Source organism: Catharus ustulatus, chromosome 3 (assembly GCF_009819885.2).
Source record: "Catharus ustulatus isolate bCatUst1 chromosome 3, bCatUst1.pri.v2, whole genome shotgun sequence".
NCBI classification, from domain to species: Eukaryota; Metazoa; Chordata; class Aves; order Passeriformes; family Turdidae; genus Catharus; species Catharus ustulatus.
Window position 1 is genome coordinate 103243349 of NC_046223.1, and position 16476 is coordinate 103259824.

Consider the following 16476-nt stretch of genomic DNA (forward strand, 5'->3'; position numbering starts at 1 on the left):
TCCTGTCTCTCTAGTCCAAGATAGCTGTTACTTCCAGTGCTTGACTTGAACTAATTAGCAATAGGTATCACAGATCATTCTTTTCAAAGCACAATTTCTACCTTGTGAGACTTTTCTTAAGATTTTTCCATAGAATTTTGGTATCTGTGGAAGAAACTGGAATCCATGAGCTGTTAAATCCAGTTCTGCATGAGCATACTCTGTCCCCATATTTATGCATTCCTATATATTTTATCACACTCCAGATAATAGTAATGATGATTGTTTTGATAAAACAGATTGAAACCTTTAGAGGTCTTATTTTTTTCCAACTGTAAAAGTTTTTGGTAATTTACAAATACAAATTCATTTCTGGCATGTTCTAAATTTGCTTTTTGATCTGTTCTTGTCCTTCACTTTCTTCATTGTTGCCTGTTGCCTTCTGCAGTTGAGTGGGTTTTTCTGTCTAGTCCCTGAGCTCCATCTCATATAGGAAGGAATCTGCTACTCAGCAGTATGGCAAAAATAATGAAGCTTCTACTTCATTGCCCGCTATTAATAGGTTTATACTGCAGGGACTTTTGAAAGGATATTAAAGACTATTAATCTCAGAGTCACAGTGTCTGTCTGTGACTACATTGTTTGCCTGGGTGAATACTGCTGTTGCTTAGGATCACATCAGAGTTTTGTTTTTAAATATCAAGCTATTGGGTGTGTCTTGCTGGCAAGACAATTTGAATAAATTTTGTAATCTGTGTCAGAAAAGGTCATGTCAGAAATTTAAATTCTTTAGTCCAGAATATTTCATATGAAAGAGAGCCTAACCTAAAGGAAGATTAAGATAATACAACTTGTTTCTGCTATAGTTGTACATCGTGGCTGCCAGGTCCTGCCTCAGCTTCTGCCTCCACTCTGGCACACATTTGTTCCTGTATTGAACTGCTTCAGTTTGGTGAGCCACTGAAAAGCTGAATCATAAAGATGAAAAAGAATTTTCTGCTGGTTTAGAAGCCAGAAGAAGGTGTGGACTGAAACAAGTCACAGAACTAGGACAGTGGAGAGGTTAAGGAATGGAGAGTGTCAGCCAGTGAGGAGTGAGGCTGCTAAGCCAAAGCAAGGCTAGGGACTATCAGGTACATCACTGCTAAATCTTGGAGCTATAGGGATGTGCTGTAATGTATCTGAAGGCCCCACATGACTAATCCAGATGTAAGCATTGAATATATTCAGAGGAAAATCAATTGTTAGTGATAGGGTTGATGTAAATCTTTATTCTGCCTAAATGCTATTACTATAAATGGTTATTTTAATTTCATACTGACAATATGTCAGTATGGCATGTTTATCTAGCACTGTTTCTGAAGTTATGTTTATGCTCTCTGGGCTGTGGATTGGTAAAGCCCATTATTGTACTAGACACATGAATTTGTAACTCCAGCTATTTTAATTATCATTTGCTGTTGAAACAGAAAGAATAATGCTAAGTGCAGATGATTGCTGTAAATCTCAAAAGCAGCTAATCAGATACAATTTGATAATGTGTGTGGGATGAGCAGTGTTCCATCCCAGCTGCCAATGGAAGTAATCTCCCAAACTTTTCCAGTGATACTAGTGAGCTAAAAAGAGTTAATGAGAAGTTTTTGCTACCCATTTATTGTAGGCTGACATACAGGTAGAATACTTAGATGAAATCTTGTCTGGGTTTTGAGGTCATGATCATCCATTTGGGATTTAGCTCTGCAAAACTTCAGATGAGGCTTAGGACCTTCAGTTGTTTATTTAGTTTTGAAAATACTGCTGGGTATTTTGATGCAGGGAAACTTTGCTTGATCCAGTCTGAAAACCTGTATTGGTTATTTATAGAAGTATAGTCTTGTGTATGTAGGGATACAGTATTATCCTGTAGCAGAGTACTACAGAAGAAATGAGAATATATTAATGGTTTGGAAGTGCTATTCACCTTTAATCTTTTCCTGTTGTTAGGGTGCGTAGTTACTTTGTCTTGAACAGGGAAGAATGTAGGGTTTAGGTTACATATTAAAAGCAACAGAAATGCATTTCAGAAGCCATTTTTTCTTTCTAGAAATGAATAACTTTCTATTAACTAATCAATAAAATGAGTGCAACTAATGTGGTATCGATGAGTACTTTTTTTATTGTGTTGAAGCAACCCAGTCCAAACCGGAGAGAGGACAGGCCTGTCAGCTTCTACCAAATTGGATCAAACCAACTTCAGCCTAATGTAGCATCCTTGGCAAGAGACGCAGCGAACATTGCTAAGGACAAGCAAAGAGGATTTATGCCAAGTATATTACAGAATGAAACATATGGAGCAATACTCAGTGGCAGTCCACCTTCCATTCAGCCTGCAGTACCTGTTACAAGTAGTGCACCTCCTCTACCTCCAAGGAATATTGGCAAAGGTACTAGAAAATATCATTGTATATTACGAGAATAGGATCATAACTTTTTTAAAAAATAATTTAATTTTTAGGTTTTCTCTTACAGTTATTTTCCACAGGTAAGTATTGGAACAGTTATTGATAGCCTCATTTTATATCCTTGAAGTACATCCTACATGGTGTGTTCTGAGTTTGATTTTTGATATACCTGCAAGACAGTACTCAATATTGTTTGGGAAAACAATACCTGGACAACCTCACCAGAGTTAAACCATTTATTAAGAGGATGGCTGTAGTCAATGTAGCTCATCAATCTTTTTTGTTATATTCAGTCTTTTCATACTTCTGTTTCTTGTAGATGTCATTGTCAGCGTTCAGTATAAAGATAAAACTTCAATAGTATTTATGTGTTGTGAAACTTTTAAGACCTCAGAGAATGGAGAGTGTATGCAAAACATGAGATTTCTACCTTGCAAATTCTTGTCTTACTAAATACATGCTTCAGGGTTAAAATAAGTGTGTTATGATGTGGAGAACTGGATGATTTTCGAGACCTGATAACTGACTGAAAATACAGCTGCCAACTACTGGTTGTCCCCATTAGAGCAGTGTAAAAGTATGTGTCTCATCCTGATTCAGAGGGTCGTGTGCTTGCAAAATCTACCATTAAAGGTGGTGCTGTGAACTTCATTCTTATCTTCATATGTAATCTGTTTGCATCATAGTAAAGAAAAGTAGAGAAATCTGTATAGGTCCTCTTTGTACAGGTTATATTTGGTGTGTTTCATTGTTTTAATGCCTGTATTAATCCACCATCTTTCATGGAGGCTAAATTTACGTATTCAATTCAAGAAAAGTTACCATTAAACACATGGTTTTCTATGGTGCTGTAATTCAGATTCCATAAGAGGAGATATGATCAGGAAATGTTCTAGGCACACATGAGTGGCTTCTGCCTTTGAGAACACTGTGCAGAGGACAGAATGCAGGACTCCACACACCAGTGATTGTGCCTGAGATGGCAAATTGATCTTCTGTGTAATATGAAAAGTCAGTTATGGAATGGCTGCACAAAAGGGCCAGAAAAACTGAGAACAGAAAAGCATGGTTTGGGTCACTTGGAAAGGGTAGCATGGGACTTGGGAAAATTTAGTTGCATATGAAACTTAATAAGGTGGGATTACATTAACATTTCACATGAAGCTTAATATCTAGACAACATTTTTTTACTTGATGGAAAAGAATGTTTTTCCCATCAAACAGGAAAATTGATACGAAGAACTTGCCTGGTTTGTTTAACTGTTAGGTTCTATCTCTGAATTAGTAATACAATTGAATGGTTAAAAAGACTGTTTTACCCTTTGATGTTATTTTTATCATTGCAAATTATACCCACAGTTTGCCCTTGATTAAATGACAGATTTCAAAAAGTGTTATTTTAATTTCATTCCCAACTCCAAACTTCTTGGCATCACTGTAATAGAACTCATGCCATGAAGACATGCTGCCTGCTGTAGATTATTAGCTCATATTCTATATTCTAACAATGTATTAACCTATTAATTTATATTCTTAGTTAAAAGCTATAATAGTATCATTAATTGTAGCTTCTTGTCAATTGCTGATGTTGTTAATGTTATGCTTATGGTGTATTATTACCCCTTTAGGCTGCTTTCCAAGTCTTCTGAGCCTTTTATGCTTTTCCCTGCAACCTAATATTTGTTCATACCTTACTCTGTTTCATCTTCTCTTAATATGATACTCGTTTGCTGAGTAGGGACAAAAGGCATAACGTGCAAAATACTGACTTTATCAAGAAAACCTGTAGAGTACTTTTATGAAATGAGAAGTCAGCTCTTCAGACTGAAGTCACTTAAGAAGCTCTGAAGAAGTACTTTGTGACTGTTTCATGACTATTACAGCTTCTTGCTTGAGTGAAATTCAGGTTTACAGTTTTATTTTGCTTCTAAGTCAAAACTGATGTTTTACTTTGAGTCAGCAATGTGTGCTCATGCTTGTGAAAGAGGGAGGTCCTTTTCTTGCAGTACCTGAGAAAATTACAGTTATCAGTCAGGGTTTAAAGAAGGTAGCAAGACTTGCCTTCTGCCCTCTTACTGAGAAATCTGATTTTTCAAGTATTGACGTATTTTAAAGTAATGACTGGAGACAAATTTTGTTTAGGTAAAGTGTTAGAACTTTCTGGGTGAAGTCTTGCTGTGTAATTTTTAACACCAGACTGATTTCTGCTCTGGCATTCCATCAGGATGCAGTGACTATAGTTGTTGAATATAGCGTTGCTGAATATAGTGGTCTAGCCACACCATTTCTGAAAGCACGGGTGTGAATATTAACACTTTGTGCATAGGGTAAGCAATAATAATAATGCAGTATTTTCCTCTCTTTTTAGTTCAGCCTTCAGTTCTTGGCAGTGGTATTCAGACAATTTCTTCATCTAATGCAATGTGGAAGACAAATTCTTTAGGAGTGGAAAGTATAAGCAGGCAGAGGTCTTCATCAGATCCACCAGCTATTCATCCCCCTGTGCCGCCATTGCGTGTAACATCTACAAGTATGTTTCCACTTTCCCCTGTTTTCCCTTCTACTGTTCTAATCACAGTTGGCTTATTTTTCCATTTCCACAACTCATACTTCCTCTCTTGGTGACTGTAGCTTTGGCCTATCGTTCCCATCCAGTAACAAACTGTCTTCTCTGATGCTCCAGTGAGGACTGTATGGTGTAGTGCAGGGTCAGCAGGAAACACCATCTATTACTAGAGCTAAAAGGCGTATTATTTTATATGTATATATAATTTTAGTGCTGCATTTCTCGTTAGTTGTAGAGGTGAGTGTTACATGTAAGCCTGGGGCTGTGTCATCACATTGTGCTTGATTGTTGCAGACCACTGGAATGCAAAAGGATGTTTTAATTCATTGCCTGCTGTTGTTGTGGTGGTTTTAAGAATTCAATAGCAATTTTAATCAACTGCTAAACCTAGTCTGCTGTTAGTTGTAAATCACAAGAAGATTTTAAGAAAAGGCGTTCCTCTAAATAAGACTTGCCAGATATTACTCACTTAGTTACTTTTCCATAAAACACAGACTGAAGGCTTTGACTGAGCAAACAATATTAGCACTTTAAAAAAGTATTCTGCTCTACTGTTTTCAAGAATATGACTGACTTCAGTAAGAATTTTCTTTGCTTGCACTTTAATGCTTGAATAAATTTAAGAACTCTCCAACTTGGACTAGGTGAAACAAAAGGTAAACTGCTTTCCAAAGAGGTCCTCCTTCCGTTACATGTAGTAAAGCATTTTTATTAGATAAGTCCTGTAGCAGGAGAACCTGTAATGAGAACCCAGGAAATGAAATGGTAAATAGAAATTTAATCCCATGTTTCTGTCTAACTTTCCTATATAGATGTGCTTTCTCCAGCACCACCACCTCCAGTGGCAAAGACAGCCAGCATTATAGAAGCTTTGAACCAGCAATCAAAACAGCAGCCAGCTCCTCCACAAACCAAGCCAACCCCACCACCACTGCCCCCACAACCTCCTAGCAGAATCTCTCAGAGAAAGCCTATTCCTGGGTAACTGATGTCATTTTAGTCTTTAATATACTTCATAATTTTTAGTAACTTATCTATAACATACAATCATCAATAAAGCATGCATGCTTTTGCCAGTGATTTGTGCTAGAGTGTGGGAATGAACAGAAGGCAGATGCTAAGGATGTAGATGGCAAGGATTCCTACAGTAAAAACAAGACAGCCTAGTGATTTAAAATTATATGACTTGCAGAATATCTCCAGAACATCTAGCTATGATGGAGATAAAAAAAAACAGAAAAAATATTCAATTCCTTATTCTCATCTAGTAACAAATAGGAGGTAATGGGATCTAATGTCTGATTGTGCAATTTATTGTTCATGTGGTTTGCATAAGTTCTGTTCCATTGAATCTTTTAATTCGTGGCAGAAGTAGAGAGACCTGGAAAAGAAAAAATAACTTTTAAATGTGCAGAAAAATAAGTTAGGAGAGATAAATGCACTGGAAAACAGGATCATAGCCAAAGTGTCCTTGAGAAACTGAAGTAGTAGTCAAGGGAAAAGAAGGGTGTCATTCAGTAAGCAACCCTTAGTAATTAAGAACAATCAACTACAGGAATGAAGCATGGAGAACAGCAGAGTATGGGTAAACAATAGTCCTTAGAAGAATGATCTGTAAGGACGTAGTAAGGGAGGTGACCTAGTGCTGTTGTGGAAGAGTTATTTTTACCATAGCCTGCAAACAATAGGAATTAATTCTCTCAACTGACTCAACACTGATGATGCCTCAGCAGGACTGCTGTGTTCAGTTTGGGGCATTGCAAAAAAATGAAATACTGAGGTGGTAACCAGGGGAGATCCAAATAGGGCCTTTGAGAAAATACTTGAAGAAATAAGGTTTAGTTTGCAAATTGGGACTGAAAGATGAGACAACCTTGATCCTCAAGCTCCTTTCTAGCCCTTTTTTTGCATGTTCCATACTATCTAAAAGGTAGACACAAATTGGTGAAGCTTGCTATAATGTACAGACTAATATGGATGCATAATTTTAAGAAAAAAAATAACAGTGAAAGGAACTCAGGAAAATACACAAATTGCAGTAATCAAATCTGTATTATTTTTCTGCCTTACTTTTTTTAAAAATTAAGTGCCACTTTCAATTCACCTAATCAAAAATACAGAAGAAAAGTAGTATTTTTAAAAGCAAAATAGCTGTCACCAGATTTTACTGAAGATATGCCAAAACTTTTATAATTTCGAAAGTACTCTACACTGTTGCTTTTTGAATTCTTGTTTGTTCCTGAAATGGACCAATTTTTCACTTTCTGCACAGGTCTGAGAAGTCATCTGGCTTAACTAACAAAGGGCAGACCAGAGGACTTGGGTCTCTACAACAACCTGGTAATTGTGGTATAGAGATTTATTTTATTGTAATTAAACTGTCATAACAATCAAAGGGAGAGTGTGGGTTTGCTGAGGTTTTCTTTAATTTGTTTGTCTACCTTGAACATTTAAATATAATCAGTACCAACATTCTTCTTGTTTCTCTTTGTGGTTGTGTAGGCTCTGATGCCTCAAGTTCTTTAGCATGAGCAGAGCTATGGGCCAAATAAAGTCAATAATGGGACCATGTAATAAACAGAATCACAGAACGGTTAATGTTGGGAGGGACCTATGCAGGTCATTGGGTCTAACCCCTTTCCTCAAGTGGGGATAAGAGTGGATTACCCAGGACTGTGCCCAGACAATGGATACTCCACAACCTCTCTGGGCAACCTGTGCCAATACTGGGTCACCCTCACAGTGACAAAGTGTTTCCTCTCAGTGGCAGAGTGTTTCCTGATGTTCAGACAGAGGCTCCTGTGTGTTCCTGTAGTGAAGGAAAGGGGGAATGGGATATTTGGTTCTGCTCTCATCTATTTTCTCTCCCTTAGCATATCTGCACTGTTAAATGTCTTAGGTAGTTGTCTTTAGGTAAAGTGGCCTTTTGGGTAAGGAAAAGGAAAGAATTCTGTTCAGTTATTTAGAAAGAACCAGTAAAAATTAAATATTCATGAGACATAAAATTATTGATATACTTTTAAGAATAATTAGCTTGGTTTCAGTTGATACCATCACTCTTACTGTTTTTGAAAGCATGCCTAATAACATTTACTTGGTTTATTTACCTTAGCAGGAGAGTCGTCTTCTGTATGTGACATTCCAGGAACACAGACTGGTTCTACAGCAAATACTTTGGCACAAATCCAGCCACCAGCACCAATGCCAAGGAAATCACAAATAGTAAGTACAAAATGTGGCATTTGATTTTAATGATCTTCTGCATTCTGTCACATTGTAGACAAGATAGTGTGTCCTGCTATGGTGAAAGTGTGAGAGCCATGAAACATACAATATATCCCATATGCCGTGTTTAAGTATTTGGGTGACTTGTACTAAATTGTTGCAAAAACTTTTTTTTCTTTAATTCACTGTAGAATAGTATGTGATTTTAAGTTTAAAAAAGCAAACCAAACCAGCTGGATTCTTTGCTCATGTCCTGATGTGACCAACATAATCCACAGAATTATGGTTTGACTTATTGGAGATAGACAAGCTTTATGAGTTAGTGACTTGTAGATGAGCTTGGTGAGTCACTTAAAACACATGGCTTTATTCTCAGTCTTCAGTGAAGTAAGTTATAAGGGAACAGAGCCTATAATGGACACAGATACACTGACAGTAATTCACATAGGTAGGTGAAATAACTTCAGACAAGACTAGCAGGAGTCAAGCTCAAAACAAAAGAAACTGATTCTTTGTGCTGTTGCTTCTCAGCATTCACCTGGTAACAGGAGAGAAATCTCTTGGTAAGCATATCCACAACAGAAGGTGGTTAATTCTGTATTTTTCTTCTCTCCCCTCCCCCAGCCTTACAGTGACTGTTAGAAAAGAGATACTGGATTTAGATGGACTCTTGATCCGATTGTGTGGCCTTTCTGTACTCTTTACTTATTATTTTTAATCTAGGACCATGAATGGTAGTACATATTAGTGTCAGTACCTGTAATCTTATACTGGTGTTGGTAAAGGGATGTTATTTCCAGATGCCAGTGGAACTGTACATTATGTGTAGTTAACTTGGTCTTTGGTCCTTGCTTCAATTTTATGTTGCTTTCTTGTGTGATAGATGCAAAACATCCATATCCTTGGTCATGACAGTATATATCTGCAGGAAGCAAATCACATATGAAGAGCCCATACATTTCTGAGACTAGGTCTGGGCTGTTTCATATATTCTGTGTAGGAGTGTGGTTCAGTGGTAAATATTAAACAGAGAGGTAGAAGACATGCTGTTCTGGGCTCTGCAATGGTCTTTTTAATGGCTTGTAATTAAAAGATCTGCTTCCTTCAGTTCCCTATTTCCCTCCCTTCAACCTTTTTTCCTTAACCATGTCCACTGAAATAGCAACTCTCCAGGACAGAGCTTGGTGTGTTTGTGTGCAAAGCCTTGCCATTGGTCTTGAGTGCTCAGAGGCCCTGTTAGCTGTTTCGCATCTGATGATCGTGACAAGCCTCAGAGACATCATCTTGCATTAGTTGGGAGCATAAAATTTTCTGGTTTCTTGCCTCCTCCACTCTTGTTCAACCAAGTTACTGTCCATCTTGCATTAAAATAACCTTCATATTTTAGACCACCAAAAATTAAATGGTCTAAGTAGTGTAAATTGCTTATGTTGTCATATTTACTTTGTGAAGCTGTTGGACTCTGATCTTCATTTCTATTCTGTATGCTGGGATTTGAGTGTAAGCACTGATTACATCCTTTCTGCACACCTGAAACAACTCCTAACCTGACTTTCTGTATAAATTGTAGTTCCTCTATGTTGTTCTCTTTTTTGTTGTTGTTGTTTTTGGGTTTTTTGTTTGTTTTGGGGTTTTTTGTTTGTCTGTTTGTTTGTTTCTTTTTTGTTTTTTGTGGTTTTTTTAATAGGACAAATTGATTTAGCGATGAAGGAATGGGCTGTGCTGGCTAGTTTTGGAGTCAGTGTCTTCGATGTTTAATATTAATTGCACATAATATGAAGAGCAATATCTGACTCTCCAGCTGTCTCTAGATCTTCAGTAAGGTGAATTCTGTGGCTGAGCAAATCAGCTGGGTGATTTTCTTCTGTCATAGGACAGAGAAGTAAGGGAAAACCTGGCTCAGGAGTGTGTGCTGGTTAAGGTGCTTTAGCTAAATCAATCTAGCTAAAGCATCTTAGCTGAGATTTAGTCAAGGGCCCCTCAGCTAAAGAGCTTTAGCTAGATCAGTCTAGCTAAAGTTATTTGGCTAAATTGCTCCATTTAGCCTTATACTCCTGGCTTTTTTGCTAAGACTTTACCCTGCCAGGGAATCCAGAGGCCAGCTCAGGTTTAGAAGATAATTGCAGAAATGCTTCTTGAGTAAAGAAAAGATAGGTCTAGTTGTACATGCACATTTAGCCAGTGGCTTATCTTCTACACAGTGCATTTACCCAACAACCTGTTTATCAGGTGGAAATTCCTGATTCACTTTTTGTTTTCATTTTTTCCTCAATGTGATATTTAGATTTTTGCAACCATATTGTAGATACATGGGAAACTTCCCTAGAAGATTTTATTCCTCTGGGGATGAGATCTATTTTAATTTCCTTGCCTTCTAAAGAACAAGAAATACCTGTAATTACTGCACTTTGAAGTTAGTAATTATATCACTATTGTACTGATGTGAAGCTTTTTTCTTTTGACCTAAAAGGTGATTGTGGTTCAGACTGTCACTTGTCTGAGAGGGAGCGTCTGGAAAAATTGCTGTGCTGCAGTGCCAGGTTGGCAGCTCACAGGGGTGAGAGAGAGAGCCTCAGGGTGTGCCTGCCCTGGGCAGGCCAGAGTTTTATTCATATTAGAATTTATATAGAATTTATACTAGAATGCAAATAGATGCTTCTAGAGGAACATATTCATGCTGCCTCCATCCTTCTCTGTCCACATTCTTTTTTTTCCTCTGCATGGTGCTCAGCTCTAACAAAATGACACAGTAAGAGACTGTTGGGCAGTACTGTCATCAGCAGAGAATTTTGCTGCTGGAGAAAAGGAGAGTTGTAAACAGAGTCTCTTGTCCCTTTTCAAGCTTCCTGCTCCATGGCTGACCTAACTAGAAACTGGGACTAGGCACTGGGGGAACTCCAGTATGGTGATGAGGCCATCTTTTCCTTATGCCATGTGGAGCTCCTGTCCCAAGCAGCCACTGCGTTAACAGCCAGCTCAGACCTAAATGGCACTTACATCTCTGCTCTAACACCTGAGGGTAGAAAAAAGAGATTTTTGCTCCCTATGGCTGGGAAAAGGGTGGACTTGTGGTGGAAAGCTTTACACTCTGCCTCCAGCTCTTGAGCTTCTCACTTGTTGGGTTATTCTGCATTGAAACACTGTCTAGGCAGCAATATTGTTGGTCTGAAACTGAGAATTAGGAGGCTGAAAAGGAATGCAGCAGCAGGCTGGTTTGCACTGGAAAAGATGTGAGATGAGGAAAACCAGTGTGAAATAATTTTGATATCACTTTGCACAGAACATGGCTAGGACTGAGTCCCACTGCCATACTGGAATATTGCAACTCCTTACTAAACTTTACCTTTGAAAGAGCTGCCAAAAGACTCCTGGGAGGCAGAGGATGTTTTGGTGGGTTTGTACACTACTGAAATGGGTTTAGCAAATTAAGAAAGAGCATATTGGCTGTTGGCTCAGCCTCCCGCTGATAATGCTGCTGCTGTTACATTTGCACAGAACTCTATCACCTCTTCTGAATAAAATCATGCTCACTGCAATGATGTAGAGCTCTGAAGACAGTTTTAGGCGAGCAAAATGGAGAATTTCTAAGGGAAACATGGCCTATGCTATTGTCACAGTGGTTCCAAAAACCTTTAGGGTGGTGCCAGATTCAGCCTGAAGCATGAGCACCCAGCATAAAAAATATAGCTACACTCTAACCTATGAAAAATAGCCATTGGAAGCAGTTCTGAAGCTTTATTTAAATAACTTCAATAACTTCTGTCTCTTTGGTGCTGTATTATTTACATTGAGGGTTTTGTTTTTCATTTCAGTCAAAAACTAAACCCAAGAGAGTAAAAGCAATTTACAACTGTGTAGCAGATAACCCAGATGAGCTGACTTTTTCAGAGGGAGATATTATTGTAGTTGATGGTGAAGAAGATCAGGAGTGGTGGGTGAGTATTTTGCATTTTCTGTCAACATACTTTGAAAGAAAGAAATTAAATCTTAGAGGTTGACATTCACTTCAGAAGGTCCCCTGCTGGGTTTCCAAATCACAAGAAAAGTTTAATCTCATGGAAAACTGAGATGAAATTCCAAAAGTCAAACTTTATATAAGTTTTTATCTGTTCTCATTCAGGGGGAAAAAAAAAAAAGAAAAAGAGAAAAAAGAAAAAAAGAAAAAAGAAATGTGATTAGTAGGGTTCACAATGCACTGGGGCATGGTTTGTGCGTTCCAGAAAATTTTTGGTGGACTGTCAGCAATTTAAGAATCTGCTATTCCAGGTGCTATGTAGTGAGAGTCTCTCCTGGTTTGGACAGACTCCCACTCTTGGAAGGAAAATTTCAAAGGGATGTTCCCTAAAGGGCAGAATTCAGCAGCCCTTCCCCCTACCTGTTCAGGAGATAAACCTCCTTCAAGGAAAGTGGAAAAAAGTGTTGATTTAACAAGCAAAGTACTCAGAAACATGAAAAATGAATCATAGTAAACAATGAAACTTCTCGCTGTTCTGAAGAGATGGCAAATTCAGAAAGTTCTTCTCTCGTGGGCTGTACCTTGGCTCACTCAGTCCCTTATCAGTCCCTCCTGTGCTGGAAAATGCCGTGTCCTGGGCCCTGCTGGGCCACAGGTGTGAGCTCCCGGTGTTCTACTGGGTTTTCATTCCAGAGCAGGGCTGAACAGTTTCAAGAAGCCACAGTCCAGGGAACTTCTCTTCCTCAGCCAGCTAAAAAAACTAACTCAAACACAAAGGAGAGTTCTCTCCCTGTCTGTCCATGCTGCAGACAACACAGTCTGTGAGAAGGAAAGCTGAAGCTCTTATCTCTAGGTTTTGCATACAGCCGCCTCAGACATTCTACAGCTTCTCCTTCTTCCCCACTTTGCTCTTAGATCTAGTTTTAAAGGTGTAGAACTTATTTCTGGGGTAAACAGACGGATGGGGATACAAATACAATAGAGCATTATAAGGTCACCCCAGCACAGTGTCAAAGGAGAGCTTTATATTTTCTTCAGATGACTAGGACAGAGTCTATTTGAGCTAGGAAACCATCTCAAGTATTTAATAACATTCCAGAGTCTCATTGGCTAAAGCAAAATCTTGGAAAATTATTGTGCATGAAAACACTTGCCTCAATCTGTAGGGTAGTGAAGAAGAGAGCTTCAGATTGCATCTAAATTGACAATAATGCTGTATATACACAAATAGATTAATGTGAAACCTGAAGCTTGAAGCTTGATCCATCCTTTTGCCTCACAGTGACGGTTCAAAAAGCAACTCAATAGAAGCTATATGTGGGCTGCCAGGCATTACCGATTGCATTGGAATTATGCAGCAGTGGTACTGCAGTAAGATGTTTTATATTCAAAGAACTGGATAAAACTTTTGCATTTGACAAAAACCCAACCTACTGAAAAACATGGACCCTGTAGGACTGAATTTTCCTATTGCAAGAAGAAAAGTAGCACTACCGCAGAAAAGATTTGGTGGGAGGCTTGTACTGCAGGCAGGAAGGTCTCTATTTATCTTGGTGATACTGAAATGTCATTTCCAGATTTAACTTGAAAAATATCTGGATTTTTTCAGATTGGTCATATTGACGGAGATCCCAGTCGTAAAGGAGCTTTCCCTGTATCATTTGTGCACTTTATTGTTGACTAGATTGCTACTGATAAGTGGAGACATTTCTCATTTCCAGCAGTCACAGAACTAAGTTTTGTTCTATTTCATTTCACCTACCTATCTGCAGCCACCTTGCCAGAGCACTGCCCAAGTCGTAGGTACTGTAGCTTACTTTTTTATTGCCATCCTTCTGATTTTGGGACTTTTAAACTTTTTTCTACGTGAAAACTTCTCATAAGCAGTTTACACTTTTAGAAAAAAACCACCTCTTCCTGTATTTTTTAAGGTGAACTGAAAAGCTTTAACAATCAAAATCCATGTGTCTAAACATGACAACATTATGAATGTTCTTATCAATCAATTCACTGTAATTTTATTCTCCCTTTTGTAACATCACAGTACAACAGTTCAGTGTTGCTTCCCCAGTCAAAGAAATTGTGTGTGCATCTACCAGGGCAGTAAATTCATCCAGTTCTTGACACCATTTGAAGTGTTGGAACCAAAGCATGCAAGCTGCTGCATAGTTCTGAAATGGACTCATTCAGTAGCTTGCTGTATTGGCTGTCAGCAAGGATGCCAAGAGTTGCAGAAGAAATTGTTTTAGTTATGTGTCTTTGGCCCAGTGAAAAAGTATTTCAGTTTACCACAGGAGAAACTTCTTTCTTTCAGAATGGATGTAGATATTTGCTTAAAGTTATCTGAAATGTGTTAGTCGTTGAACTTTCTAGTTCTGATTTTGTGAGCTTGAGACTGTTTTGTTTTTCTATGCTGCATGTGTGTAGAACCTGTTTTTTGAATGTTCTTTATGTATGTTACATCCATTTTGGTCATTTAATGTGACTACTGCTGGTTAACTAAACTATGGCAATATTAATGAGTTAATTACATTAACTCAAGGATTTGAAAACTGCACTTCCTGAAATGTACTTAACTATGATGATGGATTGCAGAACATTTCTTAACTTGTCTCATTATTAGCATTTAGACTTTGTTTTTGAATTCCTTAATTTTCTTTAAATCATCCAGCAATGTGTTCACAGAGAGAACATATTTGGTGGAACACTTAGGTAATTATCCTTGGTCAAGATACCTGACACCTCACAAATTCACCATGTTATGTTCTGTTTATGAAATTTGTGTGCCACTACCTTGCAAACAATGATGGTTTGCCAACTCACTCTGTATTTATATAGAATACCCACATATATGGTAGCTACACTGTTGTTAAACTTGTTTTACTGATTTGTGAACAAAAGCTAGGCCATGGATAGTTCCCAGTTGGTTGATGGAATATAAAACACCAGTACAGATTCTGACATCATTTTGATGTTTGTATATTGTGAAATTGTACCGGGTTTTGCTTATGCTACAGGAAACAACTGAGGCATAGGATACAGAAAATCAATGTCTAGGTCACATTGGCTTTGATCACTTTATGTGAACATTGTATCTCTAGATTTATCAAGAGAGCTTTGAATTTCTGGCAAATGGTGCTTAAATTGGCCATTTCATATTGGAAGGAATGGAAAACAGGCCGCCACCACCACCATCTGTGCTTATTTGGAGAAAAACCATGTTGCGAAAGTGCTGGAAGAGCAACACTGATCTCACCCTGTATCACCCTTCCTGAATGGTACCGTTGGTTGATGCCTCTCGGGCGTGTGGGTACAGCCACGTAGATGTCTAACTTTCACCTCCTAGGTGCTGTTGCTGCAGTATAAATGGGGAACAAACTGGAATGTTTCAAGATATTTTTATTGCAAGTTGAAGCAAATTAGTCTGTATTTTCAAATTTCCCAGTAAAATGATAGAGTAATAGTTTAGCACTACAGTTCTATTCACTTACTGATATGTTCAGTTTTCAACACTATTTTGTATGTTTCTATCCCTGATAGAGTCTAGAGAGTAAATGGGCATATTATTTTGCACAGATCTCCTAATGTACAGTATTTTTAACACAGAATCTTATAGTGTATGTAACAATTCGTAACGTTAAAAAATGATAACAAATTTCCCTTGAGTTCTGCTAGAAGAGGAATAGAGTAAAATGTCAGAACTTTGTTTACTGGTCACTTAAAAACCAGGAAACTTGTAGACTACAATTTAATAGCACTAACAGTGCAGACAGATAAAATCCCAAGGACCAATAAAGAGCAGCTAAGCAAAATTTATCCCTTGATTTTCTGTTTCTCAAAAGGTTTTCTCCTCTGGCAGAGAAAAATTAAATTCTAGAGCCTGTAGATATCTATTTATAATATAAAATTAAGAATTTTAAGTCCAAAATTTTGACATATTTCATACAACTTTTCAAATCTGATTCAAAAAATCTGTTAATAGACAGACTATTAGGTTGCTGTGTTAACTGTTTAAAAAGGAGCAAGTGACACTTAAAATGCAGCTTAGAATGCTATGAGATGTATAATATTCAATTCAGTTGTTTTTATTTTGTTTAGTTGCAGAGCAACTGTATATATTGTATAACCTAAAATCAACTCTTATTTTCAATGTCCTGGATGCAGTGATTTATAATTAGAGCATGATTAATAAATTTTACTCTTGTTAACCAGTCAAATGTCTGGAAAAATAAAACTACTTTTAAAATCACTTTTTCTGCTTCTCTTCTGTTCCCTTGCATTGCTTACACAATATTGTTCTTTTTTAATGT

The 16476-nt window shown here is 37.7% G+C and overlaps 1 protein-coding gene across 6 annotated transcripts in view; it reads left to right on the plus strand.

Moving 5' to 3' along the window:
* ASAP2 (ArfGAP with SH3 domain, ankyrin repeat and PH domain 2) overlaps positions 1-16415 on the plus strand; it is an 87709-nt gene extending 71294 nt beyond the window's left edge. For 2 of the 6 annotated variants that reach the window (XM_033056340.2, XM_033056342.2), the window contains 7 exons: positions 2147-2402; positions 4789-4950; positions 5799-5967; positions 7259-7326; positions 8099-8208; positions 12024-12146; positions 13776-16415. In XM_033056340.2, the coding sequence (XP_032912231.1) occupies positions 2147-2402; positions 4789-4950; positions 5799-5967; positions 7259-7326; positions 8099-8208; positions 12024-12146; positions 13776-13850 (963 nt within the window). In that variant the 3' untranslated portion in view covers positions 13851-16415. Of the gene's footprint in view, positions 1-2146; positions 2403-4788; positions 4951-5798; positions 5968-7258; positions 7327-8098; positions 8209-10681; positions 12147-13775 lie in introns of those variants that run through there. The other 4 variants (XM_033056344.2, XM_033056345.2, XM_033056341.2 and 1 more) reach the window with 3 other exon arrangements.
* Positions 16416-16476: the final 61 nt, after the last annotated feature.